Raw genomic sequence first — 13,805 nt, 5'->3', positions numbered from 1 at the left:
TTATTTAATAGCAAGTGACATAAGGCTGACCAGGCTTTTTAGTAGTTGGCAGCAGAGAAGCACAAATCAGCCTGGATCAGACTGTCTGTATTATAGACACCAGTGAGCTAGCCACCAAAAGCTGATTAAAAAAATACATTGAAGTTTCAAAGTACATTCCACTCTCTTAAAAAGATATATTTCACTTTCAAGAAGCTATTATTTGCCAACCAAAAAATAAACAAACTGCACCACAAAAACACCATCACATTCAGAGGTGCTTTTAGTTTAGAAAAAGCAAGACAAAAGAATGACAGGTTGGGTATAAGGACCAGGAAATGGAAGTTCTACAGCTCACACACACAATGAAAAACAACAAATGAATTTAAGAGAAGCTTACTTCATGGGTGGAAAATTGCTCTTTGACTTCCTCAACATCACCAGATATTTCCTCCTGTTCCCGAAACGCATCCTCAGCTGACAGCAACCATGTAAGAACTTCTTCCAGGGCAACTTGGTAGCTATCCAAGTCCATATCCACCTCTGTCACCGTGCTGGGAGTCTCTGCTCTAGAACTGCCCTGCTCCTCTTCAAGTGCTACAGCCTAGGCAGCCAAGAGAAAAGCGAGGTCTCAGAAGCACACAGAAGACGCCTTCCCAAACAACATCAAAAATAGAACAACTAAGATCTCTTTTAATGCTTCCTAAAGAGTAATCATTGGATACATTTTAATGAGGCCACAGTCACCACTAATGAACTTTCGTTTTAAAATAAAGAACCTGGATAGAAAAGACAGCTTTGATCTTACTCATTTAACAGTGGATCTCACACCCAAACAAAAACTCATCACTAATACCACTGCAAGTCCTGCAGTAAATTCAGTTAAAGATTTTGGGCCGCCCTCTCCAGCTTTCCAAGACAAATGAGAAAGAGAAGCAGAAGAAAGAAGTGTAACACAGACAGAACTTTATACATGAATCAGAAAAATAGAAAAAGGAAGATAGAACTGAAGTCAATCACAGAATATGCTACGATTTTTCATATTTTCCCAATTGTGTTGCAACATGCGTCTCATCGTGGACAGAGAGAGCTGCCAAGCCTGATGATCAGTTAAAATTGCAACTCAAGAAAAGCCAGGCAGACTTCGATGACGAACACACCTGCTGCATGTTAAACTCCCCATCCTCACATTCCTGCTTGTATCTCCTTGGAAGGGTCTCCACCTCCCGGATGTCTTCCATAGTGACTTGCTTAGGAAGGACCTCAAACAAAGAGGTTAAATACATAATAATAGACTTTTTGTCTGGAAGCTGTACAGCAACATCTGCATCAAAAAGATAAAATACAGGGAAAAATAAATGAAGAAGCTGCTTTTCTAAATCATTACTTAGAATACAGTTCAGACTTTACAGTGTAAATCACAGGTTCTCCTATAAGTAGCTCTCAGTAAGCTTTAAGTCAAAAGGTCAGGTTTGACATAGATTGAAAGCAGTATGAAAGAGAAAAAAGTTAAGAAAATAAATTTTCTACATTTGGAAGTGAATTAACATTAAAAAGCATGATCTTTTTGAAGTAAGAGCCCAAACCTGAACTTGCTAAGGAATAAAAACGGTTTGGGAAAAATTATTCTGGACCACCTCCAAAGCAGAAATGCAGTTCAGGGACAGTAGCCTGAATAAACAAATATTTCCATTTAGGCTCTATTCCCACTCCCCACATTGGTTGGTGTGTTTTCTTACTTTTCATACAGAAAAGTTTCACCAACTCAGGTTCACTTATCTCTCGGTTTATGAGTGCTACCCATTCAGGTAACACTTTTTTTTTAAGGTGGTACTTGAATCTATAAAGTTTGAGAGCTTGTCTTACAGAATGAGCATTTGGAGGCTCACTTCAAAGCAGAGCAACAGCTCTCAGCCATAAGTTTCCTGCTAAGCATTCCTACACAGTAAGTACAGCACTGGCAGCTACCGCTACTCAGTATATATATAAAGAATGAAAAGATCATGAGCTCTTTTGCCATCCCGTTCTACATAATGCTCTATTTCATCAGAAAAGCACAGACCCTGCAGTAGAACTCCTACCTAAAATAAAGCAAAGCCAAGGTACCAACTTCACCTTCCGTATACTGTCTCTGAACGGCAAAGTCAATCTGAACCTTAACATTCAAGAACCTGAAGCATGCGCAGGCACAGACATACCATTACCCTATAAATTACATTCTTTTAAACTCAATTGCAGGGGCTTGAAACAAAACATCACTGCACAAGACTTTGGAATTTGTGTTCCTAGTAAATGCCAATAGTAGAAATTTCTTTCAAGACAGCTCTAAAAAGCTTCTAGTCAAGTAAAATAACTATATCCCACCTTCAGGATCCAACAGTTTCTCAATTCCCAAGTGGTTCTTGGCTATGCTGAAAGCATGTTCCAGTCTCTCAACTGGGGACATCTTTATAACTTTATCCCAACTGAAAAGCTCAGGTCTAAAAGTAAAGACAAAACAGAAAAGCAAGCAGTAAATTTTATCTGAAGAAAAAAATTCTGTACCATGCAGAATATGAAGCTAGCTACCTAAGCAATATAAACATACACACAAAATACAAACATAAGTGCATATATACAAACACATAAATACAAATATACGTTTTCTTTTTATTAGTGAGAATCTGGTGATCACAAATCAATTAACTGACTGCATGCCCACAGCAACATCCACCTTCTATTGCATGTATTCTATACATACACTCATTGACTGCAACAGGAGATTAATTACTAACAAGATAATAAACAAATTCTGGGTCTAAAATTTATTCCAGAACCAGTTTTCTTCACCTGTTTCTTTCATAGCATTACTGCTACTACATGCTTTCTGCATCAGGCTCTGCTGTGCAATCAAGAGTCACTCTGTTCCTGGAAAGCCTCATTCCAAACTTGTGATGTGGCTCAGTTACCTACCCCGGATCATCACAGCCAGGAGCAGCAGCAGTCTCCACCCCTGCTCACTCACCCTGCCCCACGGCCTTTTCCCCCCCCATTAAAAAAAAAAAAACAAACACCAACCCCACACCTACTAAAAAGCCACCCCATCAGAAGTGCTCATGAGACTCATGACATGAATCAGACCAAGGAGCTGATGGATTTACAGTGCCAGCAGCCTTCACCTCACATTAGCATTAACCAAAGCAAATCTCCAGCCCAGCTGTGCACCAAAAACATACCGGCAGTTCTCAAGGGGAAAGAGCAGAGCACAGAGCAGAAGTGGGGTCAGCACACAGGGACCCTCCTAGTGGTACCTACACCGACAGGCCATGATCAGCCCAGTCCTGCAGCAGCACAGCTGGAAGACTACAGAGCCATTAAAAGACTTTCCAATTCCCCTGTAATAGTGGTTTCTCATTAAAACACTGCTATTGATTCTGTGCTTTATAGAACCTGGGGAATAAGAGATGGGCTTGCCTTTAATTCTTTTAATACTTAATTCAGTTGTAAATTGATCTGACAGTATCCTTTTAACATCTGTCAAGTCATTACCCTTTGTGAAACAGAAAGGCCATAAGCCAGTAGGGTCTGAGAAGCAAAAAGGCAGAGGAAGGTGGGGTGAGCAGAGAACAGAGATCAGCAAAGATCCTGATAGAAGCTAGTGGAATACTGTATAGCTCCACGCCAAGAAGCAACAAGGATAAACACACAGATTCACATAAAGCTTTAACAGAGACTCTTACTTTAAAAAACACATTGCAATAAGTGTACTGCATACGCACTACCTGCACACTGCAGTGACAACACAAATTTTAATAAAATGCAATCTAAGTATTTACCTGTGCGCAAGAAAATTGTACCAAAGAGCAGAATTCAACTCAAAGAGGAAATAAGCTAATATTAGGAAATTAGACCACCACAGTAAAATTTTATAGGTCCTATTACCTCCCATAATTTTATTAAGTACCACAAGTGTTACAAAGTTACTAGATATTATAGCTAAGATGCAGCACTGCCAACAATTGTTGGTAGAGACATAAAGAGAAAAGCAAGCTACTAAACCTCTTAATGGTGTCCCTAAAAATTCTCCTATATTAAGCTAAATTAAAAAAGCGACAATGAAAATGCCCCTTGGGCAGGGAAGCACTACTGTCTGGGTAAGCTAAACAGCTTTATGGCCCTAATACTTCTGCAACCTTCCCCAAGCCCCTTTTTCCTTGCAAGTGACTTTTAAAGCTTTTCTTTCAAAGCCTACCTAAATTTAAACCCAGCTCAAGATTTCTCAGAAATGTGGGGAAAATGATGCTTCCCTGGCTAAAGGACTGGTGCCCAGGGACAGCAAAGCTGAATTCTGATGTGCTGGCAGCTGCCAGGTTCCCAGGAAGAAGGAATAAAAGGCTTGGAAATCAGCAGCGCCAGATAACTGAGGAATTTTAGGAAGCCAGAGGAAGGCACAGCTACTCAGTTAAAGTTTTCAGCAGGGTTTTTTGCTACTTAACAGTGCTTTGAAAAGGACAGAGCTCACAGACTTCAGATCCCGCAAAGCCCAGCCATACAGTCACAACGCATAGGGACCAACAAACAGCCTGAAGCCAGTTTTGCTACCTCTCTCCTCCTGCTTCCCTCAGGTCACCTAGGTCTCACCCGTGTGAGTGTGAGCTTTAGCTGGTGCTCTCTCCATCACAAAGCTCACACATTCAGCAGCAGAGCTACGCCACTACAGGCAATTACACCAGTATGAAAACCACCAGTACAGTTCACACCATCCAGAGAAGGGACTTGGTCAAACTTCTGATAAACTCCAGAGTGACTTTTGCAAGTATTGTTCTGCCTTTCCAGAAAAGTCCTTCCAAACTTTCAGGAGCCCTCACTGTGTTGCAGGTGCTCCCCACGCATCCGTGCAGGCTAGAACACCAGCCAGCTCTGGTCTACAAGGCTGTCTCAGGGCAGACCCGTCCTGAAGCCAGCGAGCCTGTGACAGCGCCTGTTATTTCAGTCAGCAGAGGCCAAATAGGCACTTAAAAGCAGAGAACAGGAGGCTCAAAGTGAACATATGCTTTTGCAAACACTTTGTATCTGCTGGGTATAAATATTCTGAGTGTTTATAAAGCATTTGCCATGCCAGATACGTGGCAGCCAGGAGGTCTGGTTAAATTCTAGAAATTATCATACCATTACCATGTTAAAACGTTTATTTATGGTTAAGAACAGTCAGCCCTTGCAAAGCAATGAGCTGGCTTCATTTAAGGTACACTGGATTGGAATGGCTTGCCCAGAAGCAGATCTCAAATTAAAAAAAAAAAAAGTAAAAAAATGGTATGCAAGTTTCATAGAAGTCTGTAATGATGATTTATTTAAACTATGGAAGAGTTCTCCAAAAATCAGAAAGAACACAAAAGCTCTGTGCAAAGAAGGTTTAACACCGTCCCTTATAAAGTATAATGAACAAACTGATGAATACGGTACAGATACCTGAAGTATTCTATTACCCTTTGAGTCCTCTGATCAACAGTTCTCCTGAAAGAACAGCATACACTGTCTTTCAGGCAAGATGTATTCAAAAACTACAGAAAAGCTACAGAATCTCTTATTCCTTCATTTTGAAGCTCCTCTATTTTCCTACCGAAATGATATGGCGAAGTCCAAGTGAAGAAGTATTTCCCTTTGCAGACGAGGGAGGGCAGGAGGAAGGAAGTATAGGAGGAGGAGGTGGTCAACCCCCCCCTGCAGAGACCTGTTCAGCATATTCACTGTATAATGCATACTAAGTGGGAGGTAAATCCACTTCAATTAGCAAGTGTGCATGCATACGCAGGAACCGAGTGAGTTACACTGCTGCCTTGCCTCCATTCTTTGCAAGGCTCTGGCAACGTTCCTCCATTGTTATTGTTACCACAACAAAAAACCAAAAAACAATGGATCACCGAAACAGGCTAGAAGCTGTCAAATGCTCGAGCGCAAAGACGTGGGACAAAAGCTGCTTACTTCATCAGGCCTACGATAAGCTGTTTGCTACCTACTTGTGCCTGTGGATGACAGCATTAAAGGCGAGTCCATCTGCCCAGCTCGTGGTGAAGTTCAGAACATTGACCTGACTGTAAGGTCTCGTGGACTGCCGAACCCAGCTCAGCAGGATCTTCTCGCTGTTGGTCTGCTGCAAATCTGACATGATGTTCTTCATGACATCCTTCACCTGCAAGACAGCAGTAACTACACTTTACAGACAGGTTCTTCACTTTTCCTGCTTACAAAAACCCTTGAACCAAGCTATTTCACAAACCATGAAGAGTTTTTCCCATGAAAATCTATGAATCAAACTAACTCCTCACATCAAATTTGGGAACGTGAGCCTTCAGGCCATCTTGGCACTACTGTTTACAAGAACCAGTAGTGCTTCATGTAAAAATGACATATTACTCTTACGTTATGATCCTCCCCCTCTCCTCTGTGCTGCCCGAGTATAACATTTCTCATAGCCTTGTGCTGCAGCTCCACCAGCAAGCAAACCCCAAAAATACAGCTTGCAGAGGTTTTCTGAAAGATGATATCTGCTCAGCCAACAAAATTAGTTTGCTGTTTGGGTACTATGCACAAGCATCTGCCAAAATCCCTCCAAGTGAATTCAATGATCCTCCCAGTTACCTGGATAAACTAGGAGCAATTCAATCTATGAGACTGAGAAATAAACCTACAGAGCCACGTACAAGATGCAAGCCCAAACACAGCTACCCAGATAGTAAAAACACACCTGCTAACAAGTGCATAAAAGCCTTGAAGAAGGATACAAACACAATGCTTCAGCCTGAAAAGCCTCTCTGCAATTAACACCAGCAGGAACTAAACTGAGAGGCTGAGTACAACTGAGCCCATACAAGAACACGTATCATGGGAGGCAGCCAATAGACTGAGATCAGAAACCAAACACTGTCCTGCCTTTATTTACCAGCCCAAAATAGAAGCAGTATTTTCCACCACCAAAACCCCAGGAAGATTTGTGAGAATCCCAGCAGATCAACGCACACGATTCCTGGAAAGGAAAAGATCTTGCAGCAGCCCCTCACCTGCCAGTGCAAGATAATGCTCCACAGCAGCCCCAACGTCAGCTTGTGATTTCCATCAACAATGTCAGTTCCTCCAATATTCACCAACTCCACCTGCAGAGATCAGATCAACTCTACATTAAACACTGTTATCACAGTTTCAAGTCACAACCCCACCCCATATTCCTAGCTGTCCAGCCATATGTCATCAAGTGCTCTGAAATAAAAGGTAGTTAGAAGAGAGAACCGGAGATGACAGAGTACCGTCTATCTGAATTTGTCTTAACAACTGCTTAAACAACATGACAAGAGAGGGCACCAAAGAAGATACTTCATTGGAAGAGTTTTATCCTCTCCTCTAATACACAGATGCATACCAGCAGTCAAAACTGACCAATAGAAATGCAAACATGCAGGACCTGGTATTAAAAAAAAATTAATCAGTCCTACTCCTAGACACACTCAGAGATAATACAGAACCATGGAAACTCCGTAATTAAGAATTGTTTTGTCCTTTGCATGAACCAGCAACCAAATGGAACAAGTTTTCTACAAGACCACCAAAAGTTCAGGAGAAAAATGAAATTTTCAAGTTCCCTGTATGCATAGGACCCCACACAGACTAGCTGATGGTCTGATTGAGATCATTAAAAAGATAAAAACACAGAAATGGAGACAAGGAGATTACTTTAGTAAGTAAGAGGGCAGGAGAGGCTACCCGCTCTTGCACCAAGTATTCAGCCCCCAGAATCAGCAAAGCTTAGAGCACACTACCAGATACTCACTCAGTGCTGCTTTGGAGTCTGAACTGAATTGGGGCATCAAATCTCCAGTCAGTCAATGCAGAGAAAGTGGCACTAACTCTGAACCACCTTTTGGAGGGAACCAACAGCAGCACACTGCATTCGTCACCACCTTACCTACGGAAATTGGGCTAGGAACAGCTGCCTATGGCAAAGGCAGCAGATACCTCCCCGGGTGCATGTGCATATACAGCAGATGCTGCAATGCACTCCCACACAGGGCAGATCGTGGGGCTTCATTCTTGTAAATAACCTCCAGCCCCAGGGGCAAGCAGCAGAGTGTATTTCATCTCGATGGGGAAACTTTTTTCTCCTTTTCTCACACCTGTTGCAAAACAGTGTTATTCACAGTGCCTATCAGAAACACCTCCCAGCTTACACTAACCCCAAAAACTGTATCTGGGCATTGCTTGGGACCAGAACCGGTCAGAGACAAAACCTGCACCACGGAGCTGACTAGCTATTAAACGATATGGACAATCGAGCCCATACGCTGGCCCTCAGTGGATGTAGCCTAGAATGACAGAACAGACAGGAACAAAGTTTCATTTTGTTTTAGCAGATACTGCTGATAAATAAGAATATAATGGTACTCCAAGAATATTTTTCCTCTTATCACACAATCACAAATAGCTTCAATTCTGCAAAATGTACTCGTAAACTCATTGCTTTTAGATGTCATCTTGACAATTTTCAGTTCCCGAGAGGTCTCTTGGTTAGGTGAATCAAATCAAAACTGTGTTGTGAGACTAACATGGAGCCACAAGTTACACTTCAAAGCACTAAGGAAGCTTGTGGATTTGTGGATTGTCCTCTCCCAATTGTTACAGCTGGAACAGAATCTTACTGCAATACTCTGCAAGTGCTGGGCATATACTTTAAGGTAACTGTAAATTAAACAGGCAAAAACAGGCCAAAAGAATCACCGGTGCGGATCATTAAACAACTCAGTGGAAAGCACTCCAGAACACAAGGAGCAGAAAGCAAGATTAAAGGTCAAGGGCAGAAAAAATAAAACAATTATATTGTGAGAGCTTTTTTTCACCTGTAACAGACACTCCTGAGAATGGGTAAGAAAAAACCCACTTCATATTTTTTAATCACACATCAATAATAATAAATAATAATAATACATTCCTCTTGCTATCTACACCTCAAGAAAATACTCCACATCCAATTTTTGTATTTTAATGATTCTGAACTAAACCAATTCTTTGCAGGATATAGCCTTTGCAGGATATCACCAGGATGGCGAGCGGACTACCAAGACTAAAGTAAAGAATCAATAATAGAAAGCTGACAGTAGATAGTCAGTATTACTGATGGTAGACTGATATTGACTATACGGACTGATTTCCAGTGGGGTTTCTTTTATTATTTTTAAAGACTTAGTCCACAAATCAAAAAAGTTGAAATTCATTACATATAATCATACTGTTCATCAGATGGCCAAGGTTCACAGGATTACTTGAAAAAGGCGTAGACCTTAGCCTTGTCTGATCCTTGCAATATATATTTAAACATTTTTATAAATTATTTCACAAGTTCTGACTATTATATAGCCCACAAACACTCAGGCAATAGAATACAACTGCTTCTCAGTGGATACCTTTTCCCTTCATCTTAACACACACACAATTTCTAATGCAGTTAAGCAGGAGGTATAAATCATGTACATGACCGTAACAACCTTCAGCTAACTAATACCATCTGTTTACTTCTAGAAACCCAGATCCTGCCAGCTTAAGGAAGGACTAATTATTGTACTTCAATATTATTTCATTTATTATCTTCATAAAATAAAGCAATTTCAAGCTGCAAAGACTCATTACTTATCCTTAGAAAAAACCCAAACAACCCACCACTAACCAGAAATATGACACTAGTCCACCAACACAGAGGGGAAATTGCAGTACTATACAGCATGTTGGTATCGCTCTTCAATCAGCAATTTACATAACTATGTCAGTGCCTTTTTGCATTAGATGTATTTTATTGCCAGAACGTTCTTATTAAGTTATTTTAGTGCCCTGACATTTGCAAATAGAAACTCTAACTATAGAGAGTATGCTTATCAGGAATTGTTCATCAGAGAGAAAAATGAAATCACTACTACAGCACTACCAGCTTCCAGGCAGTAAAACCAAAACAAAACAATTATTATTATCATTTTTCTTAAAGAAGGATTGCGGTTTGTTAGCTTGTTCTTTCTGATGAGTTACCAAAGCTCCAAATTAGGAACAGTCAGTACAGATCTGACAAAGAGCTGACAAATGTCAACAGAAAGATTCTCCTGGATTTTGAGAGCAGGACATGAAAAACAGACACCAAAAAACCCTCATCTTAAAGATTTTTGGACAAGTTACATATCTTCCCTGGAAATTAGCTCTCTGTCCTGCCAGGTTCATGAGCTACACATAGCAGAGTTTTAAGTCAGCTTTGGTTTTGGAGCTGAACACTTCCCCACAAAACGCAGTTTAGTTAATAACATTATTAAGTTAGCATCTTAAGATTTCACAAAATTGTCAGACACTAAAATTCTACATCACATAACAGAAAACTGTTTACCCATCTCACTGAATTCTTATTTTAGGTACCTAAAAATCTTTATTTGCTGCATTTTGAACTCATTTACACACAGGACTAAACTGAAGAGTCTATCAAAAAGTTGTGGAAAAACTGCTCACGTTGTTCTGATGCAAGACTTGTAGTACTCGGTTGACATTATTTAAGGCGTGTACTCGTGTGGAACCTCGTTCTTTAGGCTGAAAAGAAAGAGTTACAATCTGTTCACATCAGAATTAACTTGACAGATCTAACAAAATAAGTGATAGACCAAACAATAGAAAATTTGTCTTCATTTCCTCCAGATTTTTTTTCTCCATAGAAACAAAACCCAAAGAAGCTCATCCATAAGAATTTCAAAATAAACATCAAAATGAAAATTGGTCAGAACAATATTTAATTCGAGGCACAGGACAAGCCTTGGATTCAAAATGTGTTTCAGCCAATCTTCAGCAAGTTCAGAATTTTTATTCCCAGCATCTGCAGCACTATAAACTGGCAACAGAAAGCAAAGTGGGAGTTCCCGGGGAAAATCTGAGGGTTTTGAACATTTGCCAGAGTAGTTGAAATTTTTTGGCTCCCACGAAGGAACAAGCAGCAATTTGTTTTTCTGGCACCAAAAGCCTGCTAAATCTCTGCATACTGGGAAGAAGTTACACTTCCTGACCTTCCCTTCCTTTTAATATGGGGTGGGGAGGGGACACACTCTCCAACTCTTTACGATACCTGCCACTCCATTTGCTTTCAATCACTGGAATTTAACTCCTGTGGCAGGACATAATCGTACCGCAAGAGCATGAAGCTGAACTTGGAACACAGTTATCAACAAAATTAGAACCTAAAAAGCTTATATTGTCTTCAATACACTTCAAATCAGACCACAAATCATTAGAAGTACTAGTGAAATGCATCTGTTTAAAAAACAAGGCAAGCTTGCAAGGTGAAATTACAAATGGCTGATGGTTTCCCCATAAGGTCAATAAACGACTCAGATTTATTATAAATAGTGAAATCAAGAATTTAATCCCAAGGGATAGCATAGGTTTCACCATGACTTGTGTATCTTTCTGAAGAGGAGTCAATGTTGGCAGGGAAGAGTTTTCAGCCCCACACATGCTTTCCCAAACAAGACTTGAGTAGTTTTAGCCCTCTCCCATCATAGTAGATCATAAAGGATTTTTCAATGGAGATGCAGATTTTTATACTGCCTACTAGCTGTTATCATTTTTTCTTCCCCACCCCCTCTTTTAAAGGATCTTTCAGGAGCTTATTTGAAAGTCCACAGGTATTTCAGATCACCCAGAAGCAGACCTTAAAAATATCTCTATTAATAATACACACTATGGGAGTAACAGCACTGGCTTTACATGCTTTGCTAAACAACATGTTAACCCTCAAGAAAGGGTTACACAGCTAACTTCAGCTTGACCCTACAGCCCATGAACGGAGTTCATGGGAACTTCACTGGAACTGTAGAGAGCAAGTACATATTGCAAGCAAAATAGGTTTTTAAATAAATTAAAATCAAAAATCACACGCTACAGTTTGGGTTTTGTGTTCTGTTTATTTGGGATTTTTTTTTAATAAATGGGAATATGACTCATACACATTTTTCTTACCAAAGGTTTCCCCGTCAGACCCTCCAAAAGGTCCAAAAGCTTCCTTCCATCTTTCAGATCTGTGAACATGTCCTTAACTGGGGGCTTCCCACTCTGCAGAAAAAACACAAAAGCAGCAATAAAAATAGCATTTAGGTAAACTCTCTCTGAAAAAGGCAATTTTTCCTTTTTATCTTTCACTCGATTCTTGTTTAGTACCAAACATAGTAAATAGAAGCTAGGGGGCTGTGACAGCGATCAGGACGGCACCCTTCCCCTCTTCAGCATTTTTTGTTTCTCCCCATCTCTGTGGCTCTGTGCATCAGCAGCTAGTACCCAAAAACTGACTAAGTACATCCTGGCTCACATTAGGGTAGATGTGTTAACACAAAGATGGCAAAGAACAAAACTTGGCAGGTTTGAGGAGTCATTTGAGAAAGAATGCTTTGGTCTGGCTGTACCTAAAGGAGGAATAAACTGGGACTTTTCAGAACAAAGCTGTTGGGACAAATTCTCTCAGATTTAAAAAAAGAAAAAGCCAAAAAGGACCTTGAGTTGTTGAGTCCTGTGTAAGGAGCTGCCTCACTTCTACACAGATTAGTAGAACAAAAGGTGTAATATATGGAAACAAATTACTCATTTTCTGTACCCTGGAAAAAGAAGCAAATTATGAAACTAAGAGCTACCCTAAATCACACATTTGTAATATTCATTTTCTTTGGAGGTAGAGGGACGCTGTACAAGAATGGTGGTACAAGACAGTAGAATGATGTTAACCTACCCCTCACTCTCTTTTACGCTTATTTCTTCTTGGACCTTAAGAAAGTTAACATGGGAAAGTGTTACAGGGCAGGGGAAGAAGACACAGCTAGCCAGCAGCTAAGTGCATTTGCTTTGTAATATTCATCTGCTGGCTGCCAGGAGATCAATTAAGCTACTGCTTTCAGTGTCTATTTGAAGGGCCAATTTGAGAAGAAAAATATTTTCTAAAAAGTACATAAAACTAACATTGCCTTTATCACCTTGGTTTTTTAACATTGCTCTTCAGAACCAAGGCTGTCAAAGGCCCATCTTACATGACATGAATTAGCTGACAGATCTCCTCTACCTTCACTTACCTCTTCCTGCCCTGACAGCTGCTAGTAATTGCCAAATGCTGGCTAACAAATCAGAAAGAGCTGAACTGCCTCCTGAACCTCATTTCCTGGCAAACATCTGGTTTTCCCCAAAATTCGTAACAGCTTTTCTTAAATGTCCACTTCAATCAGATTTGATACTACTAAAACTATTCACAAGAAATCAGAGTTGAATAGCTGCAGAGCCATATTTTAATCTCCTGTACGAAAACATACCTAAACGTAACATAGCATTAACCAGCAATACTAACAGCAGCAAGAATGGTCACATAACTAAGGTGACTTCTTAAACTACACAGTATCTGATATCAAATTACTTTGCAATGAATTTTCTCTAGCAAATCTATTCTTCAACTACTTTCACAAGTCATAGAATCATTAAGGTTGGAAAAGACCTCTAAGATCACCAAGTCCAACCGTCAACCCAACACCACCATGCCCACTAAACCATGTCCCGAAGTGCCACGTGACTTTCACAAGTCATGCTTAAAAACGTGTATATATACACATGTTGACACATTTACGTAAAGGGTGTAGAAAGCTGCGTAGCTGTCAGATCAATACTAAATAGGAGGATTTGTGAAATAGCAGCATTTTATAACATCCTGCCATTACATACTGCCACTTCCTGAGCTCAACTATACCCTTTCTAGCACAGTAAGGGACAAAGCTTTCCTCCTAGAGCATGCACATTTCACAGATGATTCA

The 13,805-nt window shown here is 40.3% G+C and overlaps 1 protein-coding gene across 1 annotated transcript in view; it reads right to left on the bottom strand.

Moving 5' to 3' along the window:
* The window catches only part of UTRN (utrophin), a 397,724-nt gene that overhangs the window by 300,751 nt on the left and 83,168 nt on the right, over positions 1-13,805 (bottom strand). Inside the window, exons 3-9 of the mRNA XM_086461077.1 lie at positions 11,983-12,075; positions 10,486-10,563; positions 7,017-7,109; positions 5,976-6,148; positions 2,344-2,459; positions 1,140-1,303; positions 380-583 (exon numbers count right to left, since the gene is read on the bottom strand). Of these exons, the coding sequence (XP_086317203.1) occupies positions 380-583; positions 1,140-1,303; positions 2,344-2,459; positions 5,976-6,148; positions 7,017-7,109; positions 10,486-10,563; positions 11,983-12,075 (921 nt within the window). The remainder of the gene's footprint in view (positions 1-379; positions 584-1,139; positions 1,304-2,343; positions 2,460-5,975; positions 6,149-7,016; positions 7,110-10,485; positions 10,564-11,982; positions 12,076-13,805) is intronic.

The sequence above is a fragment of the Leptosomus discolor genome, chromosome 2 (assembly GCF_034619465.1).
Source record: "Leptosomus discolor isolate bLepDis1 chromosome 2, bLepDis1.hap2, whole genome shotgun sequence".
Taxonomy (NCBI): domain Eukaryota; kingdom Metazoa; phylum Chordata; class Aves; order Leptosomiformes; family Leptosomidae; genus Leptosomus; species Leptosomus discolor.
The sequence above is the reverse complement of the archived record's forward strand: the minus strand, read 5'-3'. Positions and strand labels throughout refer to the sequence as shown.